This window comes from Oxyura jamaicensis, chromosome Z (genome assembly GCF_011077185.1).
Source record: "Oxyura jamaicensis isolate SHBP4307 breed ruddy duck chromosome Z, BPBGC_Ojam_1.0, whole genome shotgun sequence".
In the NCBI taxonomy this organism is placed as follows: domain Eukaryota; kingdom Metazoa; phylum Chordata; class Aves; order Anseriformes; family Anatidae; genus Oxyura; species Oxyura jamaicensis.
Window position 1 is genome coordinate 2,266,762 of NC_048926.1, and position 14,231 is coordinate 2,280,992.

The 14,231-nt window shown below is 42.6% G+C and overlaps 1 protein-coding gene across 4 annotated transcripts in view; it reads left to right on the plus strand.

Moving 5' to 3' along the window:
* The window catches only part of DYM (dymeclin), a 176,066-nt gene that overhangs the window by 54,295 nt on the left and 107,540 nt on the right, over nt 1-14,231 (plus strand). For all 4 annotated transcript variants that reach the window (XM_035309185.1, XM_035309186.1, XM_035309184.1 and 1 more), the window contains exons 10-12: nt 356-538; nt 2,437-2,615; nt 7,911-8,036. In XM_035309185.1, the coding sequence (XP_035165076.1) occupies nt 356-538; nt 2,437-2,615; nt 7,911-8,036 (488 nt within the window). The remainder of the gene's footprint in view (nt 1-355; nt 539-2,436; nt 2,616-7,910; nt 8,037-14,231) is intronic.

Consider the following 14,231-nt stretch of genomic DNA (forward strand, 5'->3'; position numbering starts at 1 on the left):
AAATGCTCCAGAACACAGCAAGCCATTTTTATTAAAGGGGCAACGTACAAACTCCTTTTCCTCTCAATATATTTGCATTTTCAGGGGTGCTACGTGAATCCTTTAGCCGCTGACTGCTTAGTGTTTAAGGTTGACCCATTCAAATACACACTTCTTTCACCTCTTTTCTGCACGCCTTTTCACATCTTCCTGTGACTTAATTTTCTTGAACTTCCAACAATCTTTCCATTGGATCTTTCCATTTTTTAATTCTTCCACGTTACCTGCGTGTCGGATGTTTCTCTCTAAAGGGGAGTTGTTCACTGCAATTTGACCGCGCATGACGTTGTTTATCCTTTCTGCCTTTTCTCTGCAGCTGGCCTCTGGACGGTCTTCACGTTAGGCGGAGTGGGGAGTAAACCAACGCCGCAACTTGAGCAGTGCTCCCCTCTAGCTAATCAGAGCCTGCTGCTTCTCCTGGTCTTAGCTAATCTGACTGATGCTCCGGATACGCCGAACCCCTACAGGCAAGCCATTATGTCCTTCAAGAACACCCAAGGTTTGTACGTTCTTTCTTCTAAGCATGAACTGATGAAAAAGAGGCACTAAGTTGCTGTAACCACTTGGAGATTCCCCTTGCAAAATTTCTTTTCCATCTAGCAAGCCCGTGTAACGCTACCTTTTCCTCGGGGATTTCTGAGGTGGAGTTGCCAGGCTGCTGAAACTTTAATTGAAGTGGGAGAGTAAGGACTTGATGAATTCAAGAAAGCTTCGTAATTTCAGAAGACACAAGGCCGACTCATAAGTAGGACAGTCATCCAAGAGAGTCTCCCAAAACTCTATAGCACTTGGGGAAATTCTGGTTAGCTGGCGTCACGCCCCTTAGAACTAAGATAAGCAGTTGAGGCTTCAATACAGAAAGTTTCAGGCTTTTTATAGTGCCTGCAAGGTTTTTGAGAAGGTTGGTTCCAGGATGTTTGTCAGGTAAGTGCAATGCTCTACTTAGTACCCTTCTGCAGAGGTTCTGAGCTGGGATTTGTAAATCAGTACCAGCTCAGACTGACCTGGCTTATAGTTAGGTAGCTCAACTTGCAAGCACTCTGCTTGCTGTCATACGCACTCTGTCCAGACACTCTTCAAGTTTTAGCCTTGTTTTTTTTTTCACCTTTTGTATTATTTTTTTTTTTGAGTTTTAAGCAGATTGAGCTCTAAATTCATTCACCTTTACGTATGACTTTTTTTTTCAATTTATTAGGCTGTAGAATTGTTCCCATAAGAAGAATTCTTAGTCCTCACATGCCCCTTTGACCTACTGGATATTGTTTACTGGCAATTGAGACTGAATTGAGATGATGTGCAGTAGTTGCCAGCTATCATAACACAAGTCGGTTATAAAAATGGTTGTTAAAAAAAGCAGCTTTTGAAATTGGCATCTCTCTTTCTCCCCCTGAGTCTTTTTTTCACCTCCTAAAAATCCACTCCGTCCACAAATGGCTGTTCGGGAGTAGTAGTAGTGTCACACTCTTTTCTACAGCAGAACTTTCCCAAATTAATGCATTTTTAATAAGCAATAAATTCAGGAATCTGTAGTCTTGTCAGTGCAGGAACTAGGGAATTTTAGTTAAATCCTTCATCTTCAGATGTTTATAGAAATACAGCAATTTTTAGGTCCAGACTTGTAGAATACTCGAGTACCCAAACTGCTAGTGTTCCCAAAATAGCCTCCTGCCACAAAATTGCTGCAGCTTTTCTATATGCTTAGCTTGTTTACGTGCTCGGAGAAAGTAGCCTTTGTATCCAGTTGCCAAGATGCTGGCATAAATCAACCCAAAAAGGCAGACTCGTCCCACTTCGTGTGTCATCTCAGAAGATGCGTGTCTTGGATGGGTGTTTCTGAGCAGAGCTGGACAGGAGCAGGCTTTAAACAAATTTCTGTGAAGGTTCTTGAGAGCTGAGAAACGCACCTCTTCTGCACTGGAACAAAACTTTGCGCTCTCAAAGGTGTTTTGTGAAGAAAGCGAAGGCAAAATCTCTGACCTGGGGAGGTGAGGAGGCTGAGTGAGGACACGAATCTGGCTTTCTGACGTGCTGTACGAGTGCATCGACTGTCAGACTCGTTTTTTCCATTTCCTCTGGAAATTCCTGGATGTTAGAGATGTGTGTTGAAGCTGGTAAAGCAGAAAACCATTTCCTTCTCACTTACAGCTCTGCCACGAATTATATTGTGAATACGAACAATCTACGGTTAGTTTAAGTGGTGTTAAACTACGTTACAGGGTGTTAAATTATTTTAATCAGCCCATAGGGTTATGACCATCAGTGGTAAGGGTGGATTTTGTTTCCTTCTTACTCTGGTACCTGTACGAAATATTCCACCCAGAGGATTTTATAGGATTAACAGGTACCTGCATGGTCAATATTATTGGCTAACGATTATTTTTGATGTCTTTATTTCAGATAGCAGTGCTTTTTCATCATCAAATCCGCACGCTTTCCAGATAAATTTTAACAGTTTGTACACGGCTTTGTGTGAGCAGCAGAAATCTGACCAAGCCACTCTTCTTCTGTACATGCTTCTGCATCAAAATGGCAACGTACGGACATACGTGTTGGCACGGACGGACATAGAAAATCTTGTGAGTATCGTTCAGGTCCAGGGAAGTGATTGTCCCCCTGTACTCGGCTCTGGTGAGGCCGCACCTCGAGTACTGCGTTCAGTTTTGGGCCCCTCGCTACAAGAAGGACGTGGAGGTGCTCGAGCGAGTCCAGAGAAGGGCCACGAAGGTGGTGAAGGGTCTGGAGAACAAGGCTTACGAGGAGCGGCTGAGGGAACTGGGGCTGTTCAGCCTGGAGAAGAGGAGGCTCAGGGGTGACCTTATTGCACTCTACGGGTACCTGAAGGGAGGCTGTAGCGAGGTGGGGGTTGGTCTGTTCTCCCACGTGCCTGGTGACAGGACGAGGGGGAATGGGCTCAAGTTGCGCCAGGGGAGGTTTAGGTTGGATATTAGGAAGAACTTCTTTCCTGAACGGGTTGTTAGTCACTGGAATGGGCTGCCCAGGGAAGTGGTTGAGTCACCATCCCTGGAGGTCTTTCAAAGACGTTTAGATGTAGAGCTTAGGGATCGGGTTTAGTGGAGGACTTGTTAGCGTTAGGTCAGAGGTTGGACTGGGTGATCTTGGAGGTCTCTTCCAACCTAGACTATTCTGTGATTCTGTGGTTCTGTTCTCCTTGCCCTGCACTCCTTGCGAGGCGTTGGTCCTGGAAGCTTGGGTGTCATCAGCTTCCATGTCCCCCGTTTTATTGTGGGGGCAATAGGATTGTGATGGCAGCACTGATTCTGAATTACTTACCCCTTCTGGCTCACTTCATTAGGCCCTCTCAGAAGTATTCTAATATAATATTGTAATATAATAAGATTATTCATAATACAGTATTATAAAAATGCCACTGCAGTGACCTTTTGGCTGCTTTAAATATTTTGGCTGCTTTAAATAGGATTGTGGTTAATAGCCAACGTAACAGACACCTGCTGCAGTTTTTTTGCAGGTTATCAATCAGCTTCTGCTCCCTGCTACGTTTAGGAATGTCACAAACCACTTTCACAAACCTTACTTATTCAATAGCATCCCCTTAATAAGATAATGGCTGTCTAGGGGAATTGGGGACAGAATAAGAGAACCTTTTCCATTTTAATACGTGAAATCCTGCCACATAATTAGATCCCGTGCCTGTTTGATGGCAGATACGGAATGAGTTTGGTCTTAATCCAAGTTCTAGCAGATGTGTTGCTAAAAATCAGAGTTGATAGACGCCACTGTTGGCAAACTCAGGCAGGACGGTTGATACTGAATTGATGATTCAAAACCGAACTCCTGTGGAGTCTGCAGATTACCTAGGGGTGGAGTTGAGTCATTTTGTATAAGTTCCGTCAACAAACCATCATATTTAATGGTCTTGGCTATTGAATGCAGTGTGTCAGGCTTCACAGCTGCTAAATGTCTCAATTTACTCTCGAGAGGCAAAGGTTTGGTGTGTGCGTTGCTTTATAATTGTGGTGTTTGATATAAAGCTCCCAGAAGCAGCACGAGGTGCGTATGTTAAAACAGCTCCAGATGCAGGTACTCTGATACTCTGCCACGTGCGATATTTGATCAGTTTACCTTTCCTCCCCCTCTCCAAAAAAACAGCAGAAAATCATGGAAAATAACTCAATATTAGACGCTTTACTTAGCTATGAAAACTGAGCATTACTGAAACGTCAGCGGCACGCTTGGGTTTTCCTACAGAAACGTGAAGCTGTCTGCTCTGTCTCGTGCCTGTCCGAGCCTTCACGTTGCTCTTCGTGCAGCCTGGTGCTTCTTGCTACTGACACGCTGCTGCCAGCTTTTACAACCTGGTATCGTGTTTTTTTTTTTGTGGACTAATAAGGATGAGCTGCAGCAGGGAAAACCTCCAACGGGAAGGACTCTCACCTTGCTGAGAGCTAAAGCCTGCAAGTTGAGAATCCCACAGCTCTCACCTTAAATTTGTGGGCGTTCTGGAGGTTGTTCCTTCTTCCCTCCATTCAACACATCACAACATTTATTGTGCGGTGGTTTTTTTGATTTGCTTTGGGGTTTTTATATACTTTCTGGGTTTGGTGCCCAGGCAGCATCACTAGCAGATGTTCTTTGGCATTTCCTAAAGATTTTTTTTTAACTTTATTTGCTCTTTTGTAACTTCAGCTTAATTTGTAAATTGATTCCGTGTGTTTTTGTTAAACGTTATAATAGATTGTTTCTTCTTCTGTCCTGACTCGCAAATCCACCTCTGTCATTTGCGTGTAGGTACCTTTGTTCTCTTGCTTTATCATTGATAATGCAATGTATCTCTTTTTTCTTACAGTAGCAGTCTGGTAGAATGAATAGGATATGTCTTCCATAGCTTATAGCAAATCACTTCGTATAATTTCATAAAATACATGGTTTAAATATCTGATGCTGTAAGGGATGTTCACATCCGCAATTTGGCTACGGGATTAAATGTGCTTGCAAAGATTCTCCGGGAAGTGGTGGGTCTGGTGAAATAGGGGCCAATTAACCAATTTTTTTCATAAGCCTAGTGTCACGGTTTGTGGGTGGGAAAATGTTGAGCCTTTTCCTGTTCATAGGAGCAGTTTACACATGCACTGCAGTTAAAATGCCACGGGGATTGTGAGAAATAAGCTATTTCTGTTAAATATGTCTTGCTTTGGCTGCCGAGCTATACGTTTTCCTGTTGCTTAACACAACTGGATTGAAATAATGCATAAGAAGATGACATTAACTGATGGTACATCATTTTTTTCCAGTGGCATAAATTTGGTTTAAGCAAGGCACTGGTGTTGTGTTCCATTGTATACTGAAGAAAAGCTATTTTAAAACTCTTTGCCTGGGACACTGTTCCTGACCTCTGAGTGAACACAGCACCTGCAGTTTGCAGTGTCTGTTTTTACCTGCCCCACGTTTTGGGGATGAAAAGTAATTTTTTAATGGCGGCTGTACCTTACTGGTTAAAAGCTTCCTCCTGGTGAAGGAGGGTTAGTAATAATCCAGTAACGATACCTTAATGGCTCTGAACAAAAGCGCCTGAATTGAAATCGAAGTGGTTATTGTATGCTTTTTTTTTTGGCAGTTTCATTCAGAAATCATTCATTGGAGGGTGTGACTGCACATTCAGAAGATCAGGGTGTGCCAAGGCTTTTTGAATAAAGAGCTGCATCACTGCAGTTTTTCTTTAAAAAATAAAAAAAAAAGAAAATAAAAAATAAAAACAAATTTTAAAAAGACTTACTTGCATGAATGTTCCTGGATTGCATCAAGCATGACTAATGCAGGGTCTTCTCAGTATGTGGCCAGCCCATGCCAGTGCGTAAGAAAATAGATATAAAAGTTGTAATGCCCGCAGAAAAGTGCATCTTGGTTACAATTCTTGATGAATTTTAATGTAACTAAAATTCAATCTGGAGTCCTAACTCTAATTTTATGTAAATAGTGGTTTGCTGAATAGCTTTTGAACGGTAACACTTGTCCTAAAGGAATGTGTACCTCAGCAGTCGGTATACGAAGGAAGAAGTGCCTGGAGGAGGAATATAGAACCTGTACACGTTGATTTGGTTTCCACCTGGATAAGGCACACAGAGTTTGCCATTTGCCTCCTTCGGTTCGGTCCCGTAGACAGGATGGATGAGGGAAGTCTGAAAGAGCAGGATGTACTGCATAAGGCAGTATATTCAGTGTAAAAATTAACGGAGGATTATTTTAGAGCTGCCTAAGAATCTGAGAAGGTATTCCGCTGGTTACCTCTGGAAGGGCTTTCGTTGTTCTCCCTGTGAAGTTGTAAATGCGATTCTGGAGTAGTCTTGCATCGAGTCCTCCTCTACGCAGCTCACCATCGTGCTTGGACTTGGAAAAGGTGTTGAGCTTATGCAATGCAAAGGTACATACGGTATAAATATTTTGGTTGGAAACAGTTGGAGTGATGGGCTGAGGCAGAGATGTTTGCCTCCCATCTCCCCCACCCAAGGACAGGGACAATTTCTGTCACGCCAAGCACATACTCTAGGGAAACACGGTCTTTCCGTTCGTCTCAAGATCTATATTCACAAAACACAAAAAATATCACCTCTAGCTTTAGCTGAAGAGAGACATTGGGAAAGGATCCTTTGAAAACCTAAAGGAAGGAAGTTAGCAGTGTGTAAATACATATTTTCTTCTCCCCTTTTGCTGTGGTATTGTCTTGACCCCGGCTAAAGCATCTGTCAAAAGGCTTCGTGGCCTGCAGCACTTAGCTCGGTCTCCTAGGTTTTAATAGGAACTGTCGTGTGTTTAATATGTTCCAACTGTTTGGGGCCTTGTTGATTGTAGCAGAACATTCTGGTAATTTCAGAGGCTCATGGAGTGCTTGGAGTCCTGGCCTGTCACCAGAATAGGTTTCACATGATTCATCCTGTTTCACTCGGCTTGTTTTGAAAAACAGCAAAGTCTTTAGGTGTCTAGAATCTTCCTGGAATGAATTCTGCATCTCATTCCCTATCTTGGAAGTAGGAGTTTTCTCAAGTCCCTTTTTCCAGGGTATTTTGTGATTCGGGCCTATTTCTGCAGCGTGGGGAGGCCAGGTTGTACCGAGCCAGTGGAAAGCTAATTTTCAGTTGGTAAGAGGACAACGTTTGCATCTGGATTAACTTTAGACTAGCATTCAGGTATGCTTGCAGTTGCAGTGAGATCTCGTTTTCATTATTATTGCAAGACTTTGGCTTAAGCTCTTCGTCCTGGTGGAAATGTTGCAAGACCTTGGGCTGAACTCACTTCATAATGTCAGTTCTCTTTGGCTGCGTATTGTCTAGAATTGGAAAAACAGACCTTTTCTAGTCTTAACCCAACCCAAACTGGTTCTTTTCTGGCATCAGCTCCACGCACCAAAATGGGATCTGAATTTCAGGTCTTAAAATGACCCCGTGCACCTCGGCTTTAATATGCCTGGCTGTATTTCATGAGGAAAGTCATTTCAGACCAGGCCTGCGCTAGCAGCAAAGGTTAGAAACAATTGTTTTCCTGTCTGAACTGTTGAAAATCTTGTTGAATAATTGTATTTTCCCATAGTCTAAGAGGGAACTAAAGCTTTCAGAGCCTACAGGAACTAGTATGGCTGGAAATCTCATTTATTAGGAATTGAAATTCCACATCCCACCACAAGAAAGAATTTGCTTAGACTCTTGTGGAGGCAGAACAAAACAGATGGAAGGTGTTTGAACGCCCTACGTCACCACTTAGGGGTGGTTATTTCAAGAGGGAGAAATTGCTACGTTATTGTTAAGGGCAGGGTGATACGTGGGAGGTTTAGAGTCTCCTCTCTTTATTGTCTGAGGTGTTGGAAAGACTGAACTAATACACACGTTTTGCCTTCCCTAAAGGTTCTGCCAATTCTTGAGATTCTGTATCACGTTGAAGAAAGGAATTCACACCACGTTTACATGGCTCTCATAATTTTGCTAATCCTTACAGAGGATGATGGCTTCAACCGATCCATACATGAAGTGGTGAGTTTGTTTCAGTAAATAATTCTTCAGACCTAAAAATTGCTTAAGTCTTTATCTACAAAGGTGCACCTGTATATCTCTTTTCTCAGCAGACAGTGTTTATGGGCTGTACGTGTTCATCCCGATTTGATGACGTGGATGTATTTCTTTTTTTAAGGACTAATAAAAAATGATCAGTAAAAAGTACTGATGTGAACCAACAGGGGAAAAAAAAAAAACAAAAACATTTCTCTTTAAAAACTTTCCTTAACCAGTTTGATGCAGCCGAGAGGAGTTTTTAGTTGGAAGTTTATTTTCCAGACTAAACGTTGCTTCCCTACTTGGCACTTCTTTTCTTTCTGCTAGATTAATATCTATTTTATGTTGTCCATAAAATATGATCCAAATTTTGACTAGCTTTGATGGGCCTTGACCATCTGTGCTGGAGATAGTAACGGGGGATAATGTTCTAGTTTCCTAGCTTCTAAATCTAAGATAACACAGATGTCTGCACTGATTTTATTTACGTTCCTGTCTAGGAGGTGGAAACTGTCTTTTGGGTTTATGTGAAATTACTGACATGCAAAAAGCAGGAAGCAAGTGTCCAGGTATCTAAATAAGACTTTTCTCCCAGGTGAATTTCCAGCCTGTTTTGGAGCAAATTGGCATTTTTTTCTTGGTGCCAAACGGTCAAGCCTTAACAATGTTTATTCTTCTGAAATCTCAGATTATTTTCTGTATATATATACATACAGCTCTGTATGTGGAAAGTAAGGAGAGATGATACTTGTATCGAATTCCCTGGGAGTACCTTTTAGGAAGCAACTTTTAGAAAGAGCATTTAGGGTAAGCGTGCAGATGACCGAAACATTTTCCTGAAGACATTTTCTGCCTCATGTTCACATAGCTTGAACCTCTGCGTATGCGCCATACGTGCACGTGTGTGATGTGTATGTGCAAGTTCCACGTCACGAGGTCGTCTGCCTTCTCTCATCATTTGAGCTTGTTGAGGGTTTAGGGTACTACACACAAGTTGCGCTCCTTTCCTCCATAATCTCTTTCCACGTTGTTCATTCATTTTAAAGGGTTTACACACAGTCTTTCAACAAATTCCTTACTGGAGAAGTAAATGTGGAAGATTTCCCTAACATTGTTAATGAGGATCCAGCTGTGGAATGAAAACATAAATCAAGTTTCCTCGTCCGGTTTATTCTTGCCATCACCACTAACCCTGCCAGTATAGTTGTAGTGTTTTCTGTGTAATGTGGATGTTATTTTACTACTTGCATTTCCATTACAAAAATATCTGGTTCCTTTTACCCTACACTGATTTTCTCAGCCCTGCTTTTGCTTTTTCCATTTTCTTCTCAATTTAATCTTTGTTTTACTTAAGACTTTCACTGACTGTCTCTTTTATTCTGTGGCCGTCCCTCCCTGCTGCTCACTCCATAGTGCCTGGTGAGAAGCATCCATTTGGTAGCAGGCTAGGATTTAGCTATTTTTGGTCTTGGCTAAGTAGCGGAGAGGTACCAGAGTCTGCCAGCCTGCGTATGTGAGCTTCTTTGTCACCCCGTCCGTCTCCCCTCGTTCAGAATTTCCGTGGTGTACTCTGAGAGTCACCTAAGTGAAAGGTGATAAAGACAAGAGAGTTGATGACTGTGATTACAAACCCTCAGCAATTCCTTTACTTATAGAAAAAAATAAAAAACGTTCTGTTACCCTTTTTAAAAGTTACTTCCTTGATCAGTGGCATTTCTGAACTCTACAGAGGGATATGGATATCAAAAGACAAAAGACTTGGGTAAAGTATGAAGAAAAAAAAGAACTTAATGCATTTTAGGTCAACCTGCTTTTCTCTCTGCTGCTGTGTATTCTGTGTAATGGTCTTATAAGAAGCATGACTGTACGGTCCATTGATGGGCTATTTTCCTTTGTGGTATTTCACCCGCATTTATTTATTGATCTTTCAGATGAATTTTAGTAAGCACAGTTTTGTAAATCTCGCGATTATACCGACTGGTAAAGAGCTCAGGAAACCACAAACTCTTTTTCGACTGCTGAAGCATTTTTGTTTAGAATGAATGTGGTCTGAACTGCCTGGAAAATATGATCAAAACCATAGGTCCTGTTCCCACGATTGGCTTAATGCAGTTAGGACCCATGTAGAGCTCGGTTTCTTTCACAAATAATAATAATAACAACTAGTAAATGCAAGAATTCCCCAAAGGGGACGAGTGTTGGTGTAGTTTTTTTCTCTCCTGATTTATGAAACGGTAAATAAAATGAGATCGGCTGTCAAAATAACTTTGGATAATACTTTCGGTGGCAGTAACCTGTAGCACCACGACAGTGCTTGAGGCCGTAGTAAATACCAATAGACTGTAAATCACCGTTTCAGCGTGTTCGCTTCTGTTGCGTTAAGAAATACCTCATAAGCAAAGCTATGGGAAATGGAGAATCTCAGCGCCTGGTACATCCGGAACTCAGTTCCAGTTCTTCGTGTCTGTATTTTCTGCATGCTGAGCTGCAGGTGCCCACGAGCCTGGTGTTAAAAAGGGTCCTCGATCAAATACCGTTTTCTTTTTTTATTGCGAGACCACCTCAGGGTTGACTTTTCTGTTTTTCCTTTTTCCCTTTTTGACGCTGACTGCAAACAAACGAAGTTAGTCCAACTGCGGCACTGATTGCACGTAGATAATTTTGAAATTTCAAATAGGTTCACGCTTCGTGGCTCTAAAACCCCAAGCCCGTTGTTTTTGTCGGGTGGGTTTTGTTGTTGTTTGTTTTAAAATAGCGGGTTAAAATGAAATGCTTCCCATTTGCTTTCTTCATAAGGGGTAAAAGTGACAGACCCGTGTGTAGCTTTTTCATTTTAATTTGTTAATTATATTTTTTTTCCTTAAAGAGTAGCGGCCTGTTTCAAGGCGGGTTTGTCTCACGAATGGTAACTCAATGATGTAGCTTTATCCGAAAAGATCGGTCTTCTCTGAAAAGCTGCGTAGCTCCAAGATGGATCGGGAGCTGTTCCCCAGAGAGGTCTGCGGTAGGTCTCCAGGTGGCCAAGCAACCGTGAGGTTTGGGGAAACCCACCGTTAAGTTTCTCAGCCTGACGGGTTGGATTTCAGTGTAGGTCTTCCGAGAGCGTTGGGCTCTCTTGGATGAATCTTGAGTAGCTATCAAGTGTTTCTTGGGGGATGGAGGTCAAGCGAGGTTAACTTATTTTTTCTTACGTTGGCATTCAAACAGATTGTGAAAACTCTGAAGTTTTCTGTGCAAAAAAAATACTGTTTTTTTGGTTTAGACTTTTGGTGGGGAACTTTACAAATGTAGTTCAAATTATGTTAGCTGTTGGTACGTGTGATGATCCCCTTTAGTCAGCGCAGTTTAAGCTTTGCAGTGTTCGTGGTTTTTTTCCTCTGTCTGCTTTAAAATAGGTGAACTTCCTGACTTCAGGAGTCGCTGAGCAATACTACCCCCTGGATATCAGCTGGTTCTCTTTATTTTTTTTTTGTGAAGAATAGGCCACACAAAATTTCTCTATGGAGAAAGAGCCTGATGTGACAAAAACTAGGAGAAATTGGAAAGAGAATGTGGCCAGGCCACAGAGAGCAGGTAGGAGAGTTGCATTAACCATCATTAGGACACTATTTTGAATGTCTCTTGTACTGTGAAAGAGGCTCAAGAGACAAATTCACGGTGAGAATAAAGGTGGGAAGTAAATACAAGAGATGTATGTGCACATGGGATTTGCAGAGCCCAGTGTTTTGTTTTGTTTTAAGAAAAAAAAAAAAGAAAACCTCTAAAATTTTAAAGATTGTACTTAGAAAATATTATCCTTGTCTAGAATAAAGTCCAGAGGATTCTTTTTTCTACTTGGGTTTATGTCTTAATCCATCGAATAAGAGTTTTGGTAAAACGTGTGTGTCTTGAATAATTATTTTTACTGACAGTATGATCTTACACAGTGCCTAGGGAAATGCAGTATCCCTGTGGTGGTTTTACCATGCTAGGCAGCTGAACATCACAACCGCTCTCTCACTCCCCCTCCTCAGATGAGGAGGGGAAGAAGTAAAAGAAAGAACAACTCACGGGTTGAGATAAGGATAATTTGATTAAACAGAAAAAATATTATTAAGGAAATATTAATTATTATTATTATTATTAATTCAACTAAAGGGAAAAAAGGGAAAGGGGAAAAGGGAGGGAGAAAGGGAATAACGAAACAGACCAAGTAAAGGCTGTGTGGAAGTGCAGAGGAAAGAAATTCCTCTCTGCTTCCCACCAATGAGCAATGCTTGACCACATCCTTGAAGCAGGGCCTCAACGCACGTAGCCGGTGTTCGGGAGGAGGACAGACGTTTTCGCAACGAGAGCCCACCCCTCCCCTCTTCTTCCTTTTTCCACCTTTTATTGCTGAGTGTGACCCCACATGGTGTGGAATATCCCTTGGGTTGGGTTAGGTCAGCTGCCCTGGGGATGTTTCTTTCTTACTTTTTTGCCCACCCCCTAGGAGGGTCAGAGAGAGTCCTGATGCTGTGCCAGCACTGCTCAGCAGGAGCCACAATACGGGTGTGATCCCACTGCTGTTCTAGCTCCAAGTGCAAAGCGCAGCACTGTATGGGCTGCTGCAGGGAAAGTTAACATCCCAGCCAGACCCAGTACAATCCCCCAGAGCCTTGTGTTAAACAATACCCAGTGGCACAAAGGAGCTGTGGGTGCCCCGTCCCTGGCGGTGCCCAAGGCCGGGCTGGATGGGGTTTGGTAGCCTGGGTCAGCGGGAGCTGTCCCTTCACATGGCAGGGGGTTGGGACCGGACGGGCTTTAAGGTCCCTTCCAACCCAAACCATTCTACGGTTTTGCCAGCAATACTCATAAGGCACATGCTGGGAAGACCCGGAGTGCTCGTTCCAGCAGTGTACTTTGGGTGCTGTGCCGTGGCATACTCCAAAAACAAGTTCTTTGCTGATACGAAATGGCCTCAGCAGCTGGGACCTTGTGGGGGGCGTAAAGCTGATGGTAACCGAGAACATCAGTGCCCCAGGGCAAATCAGGCACGTAGCACGACGTGCCTTCAGCTGTAGCTCAGGTACGTGAAGATGGTGGCAACTCTTCAGCCCCGAAGGAGGAGTTCTGGGAGAATGGTGCTTCCTTTAAAAAGGGTTGTTGGGTTTTTGTCTTTTTTTTTTTTTTTTTCTTTCCTTTGAAATCTGCTGTTTGGAATGTTTCTGATTAACCACATGGAGTTCTGTCATGGCTGAGAAGTTGGCTGCGCGATGAACTGTTGGATGCGTTTCTTAAAGGTCCCCGTTGTCACCGCGCTGTGTATTCGGCCCTCCCAGTGTAGATCTTTCTTGGCACGGATGAGATCCCTTTGTGGAAGGGAGGGAGGACTTCATCCCGTATGATAATGAAAAGAAACCCTTCAAGCAGAAAGAACCTGTGTCACGCTCCTTGGAGATCCAAGGGCAGAAGTTGATGTATAAAAACAAGCGGCATAATAGGAGCGGTGTGTTTTTTGAGTATGTATTTTAGAGAGTATGTGATATAAAACAATTGCCACCTAACCTCTCCGTTCTCAGTACTAACACAACTTTTATTACTGTGTTGTTGGAGTGTCTCTTGGGTCCACAAAAAAAAAAACCATAGCACCGATGATCTTTCATGCTTTACAGATCGTGGTGTAAATCATTTGTGAGGCTTTGTGTGAGGCCTACGCTCTGCGTTAAAATTACTGCAAAAATTAAGGCTGCTGACTGGAAAAGAGATGCAGCAATGTGCATGTTGTAAAAGGCATCCGTTTTGAAGTACGGAACTTCTTGTTTCTGAGAGAAGAATGCATTAATACAGGGAAAATCCCCGTTAAACAAGGTCATCTGTCAATTCTGAGTTTTGATTACAAGGGAATAAAGAAAGAATAAGGTATCCTTAAAAGTTACTCGGTACCTTAAGCTTCGACCTCTGTTATGTTGCTTGTTAAAGAGCTTGATCGTTGATCTAGAGAGATTTACTTGTAGCTTGCTGCATGGTGACCCAAGATAACAATAAATGGAAGAACTTTCCTGTCCAATTACCAACTGCAAACCTTGAGGGAGTCAAGGTGCTCATGATGGCGGACTATCAGAAAATGGTAGTGGGGTTCAACTGCCCAAGGTGGTAAACTGAAAACCAAGCTGAACAAAAGCTAGCACCGAGATGTGCAAGTTGTGGAATAACCTA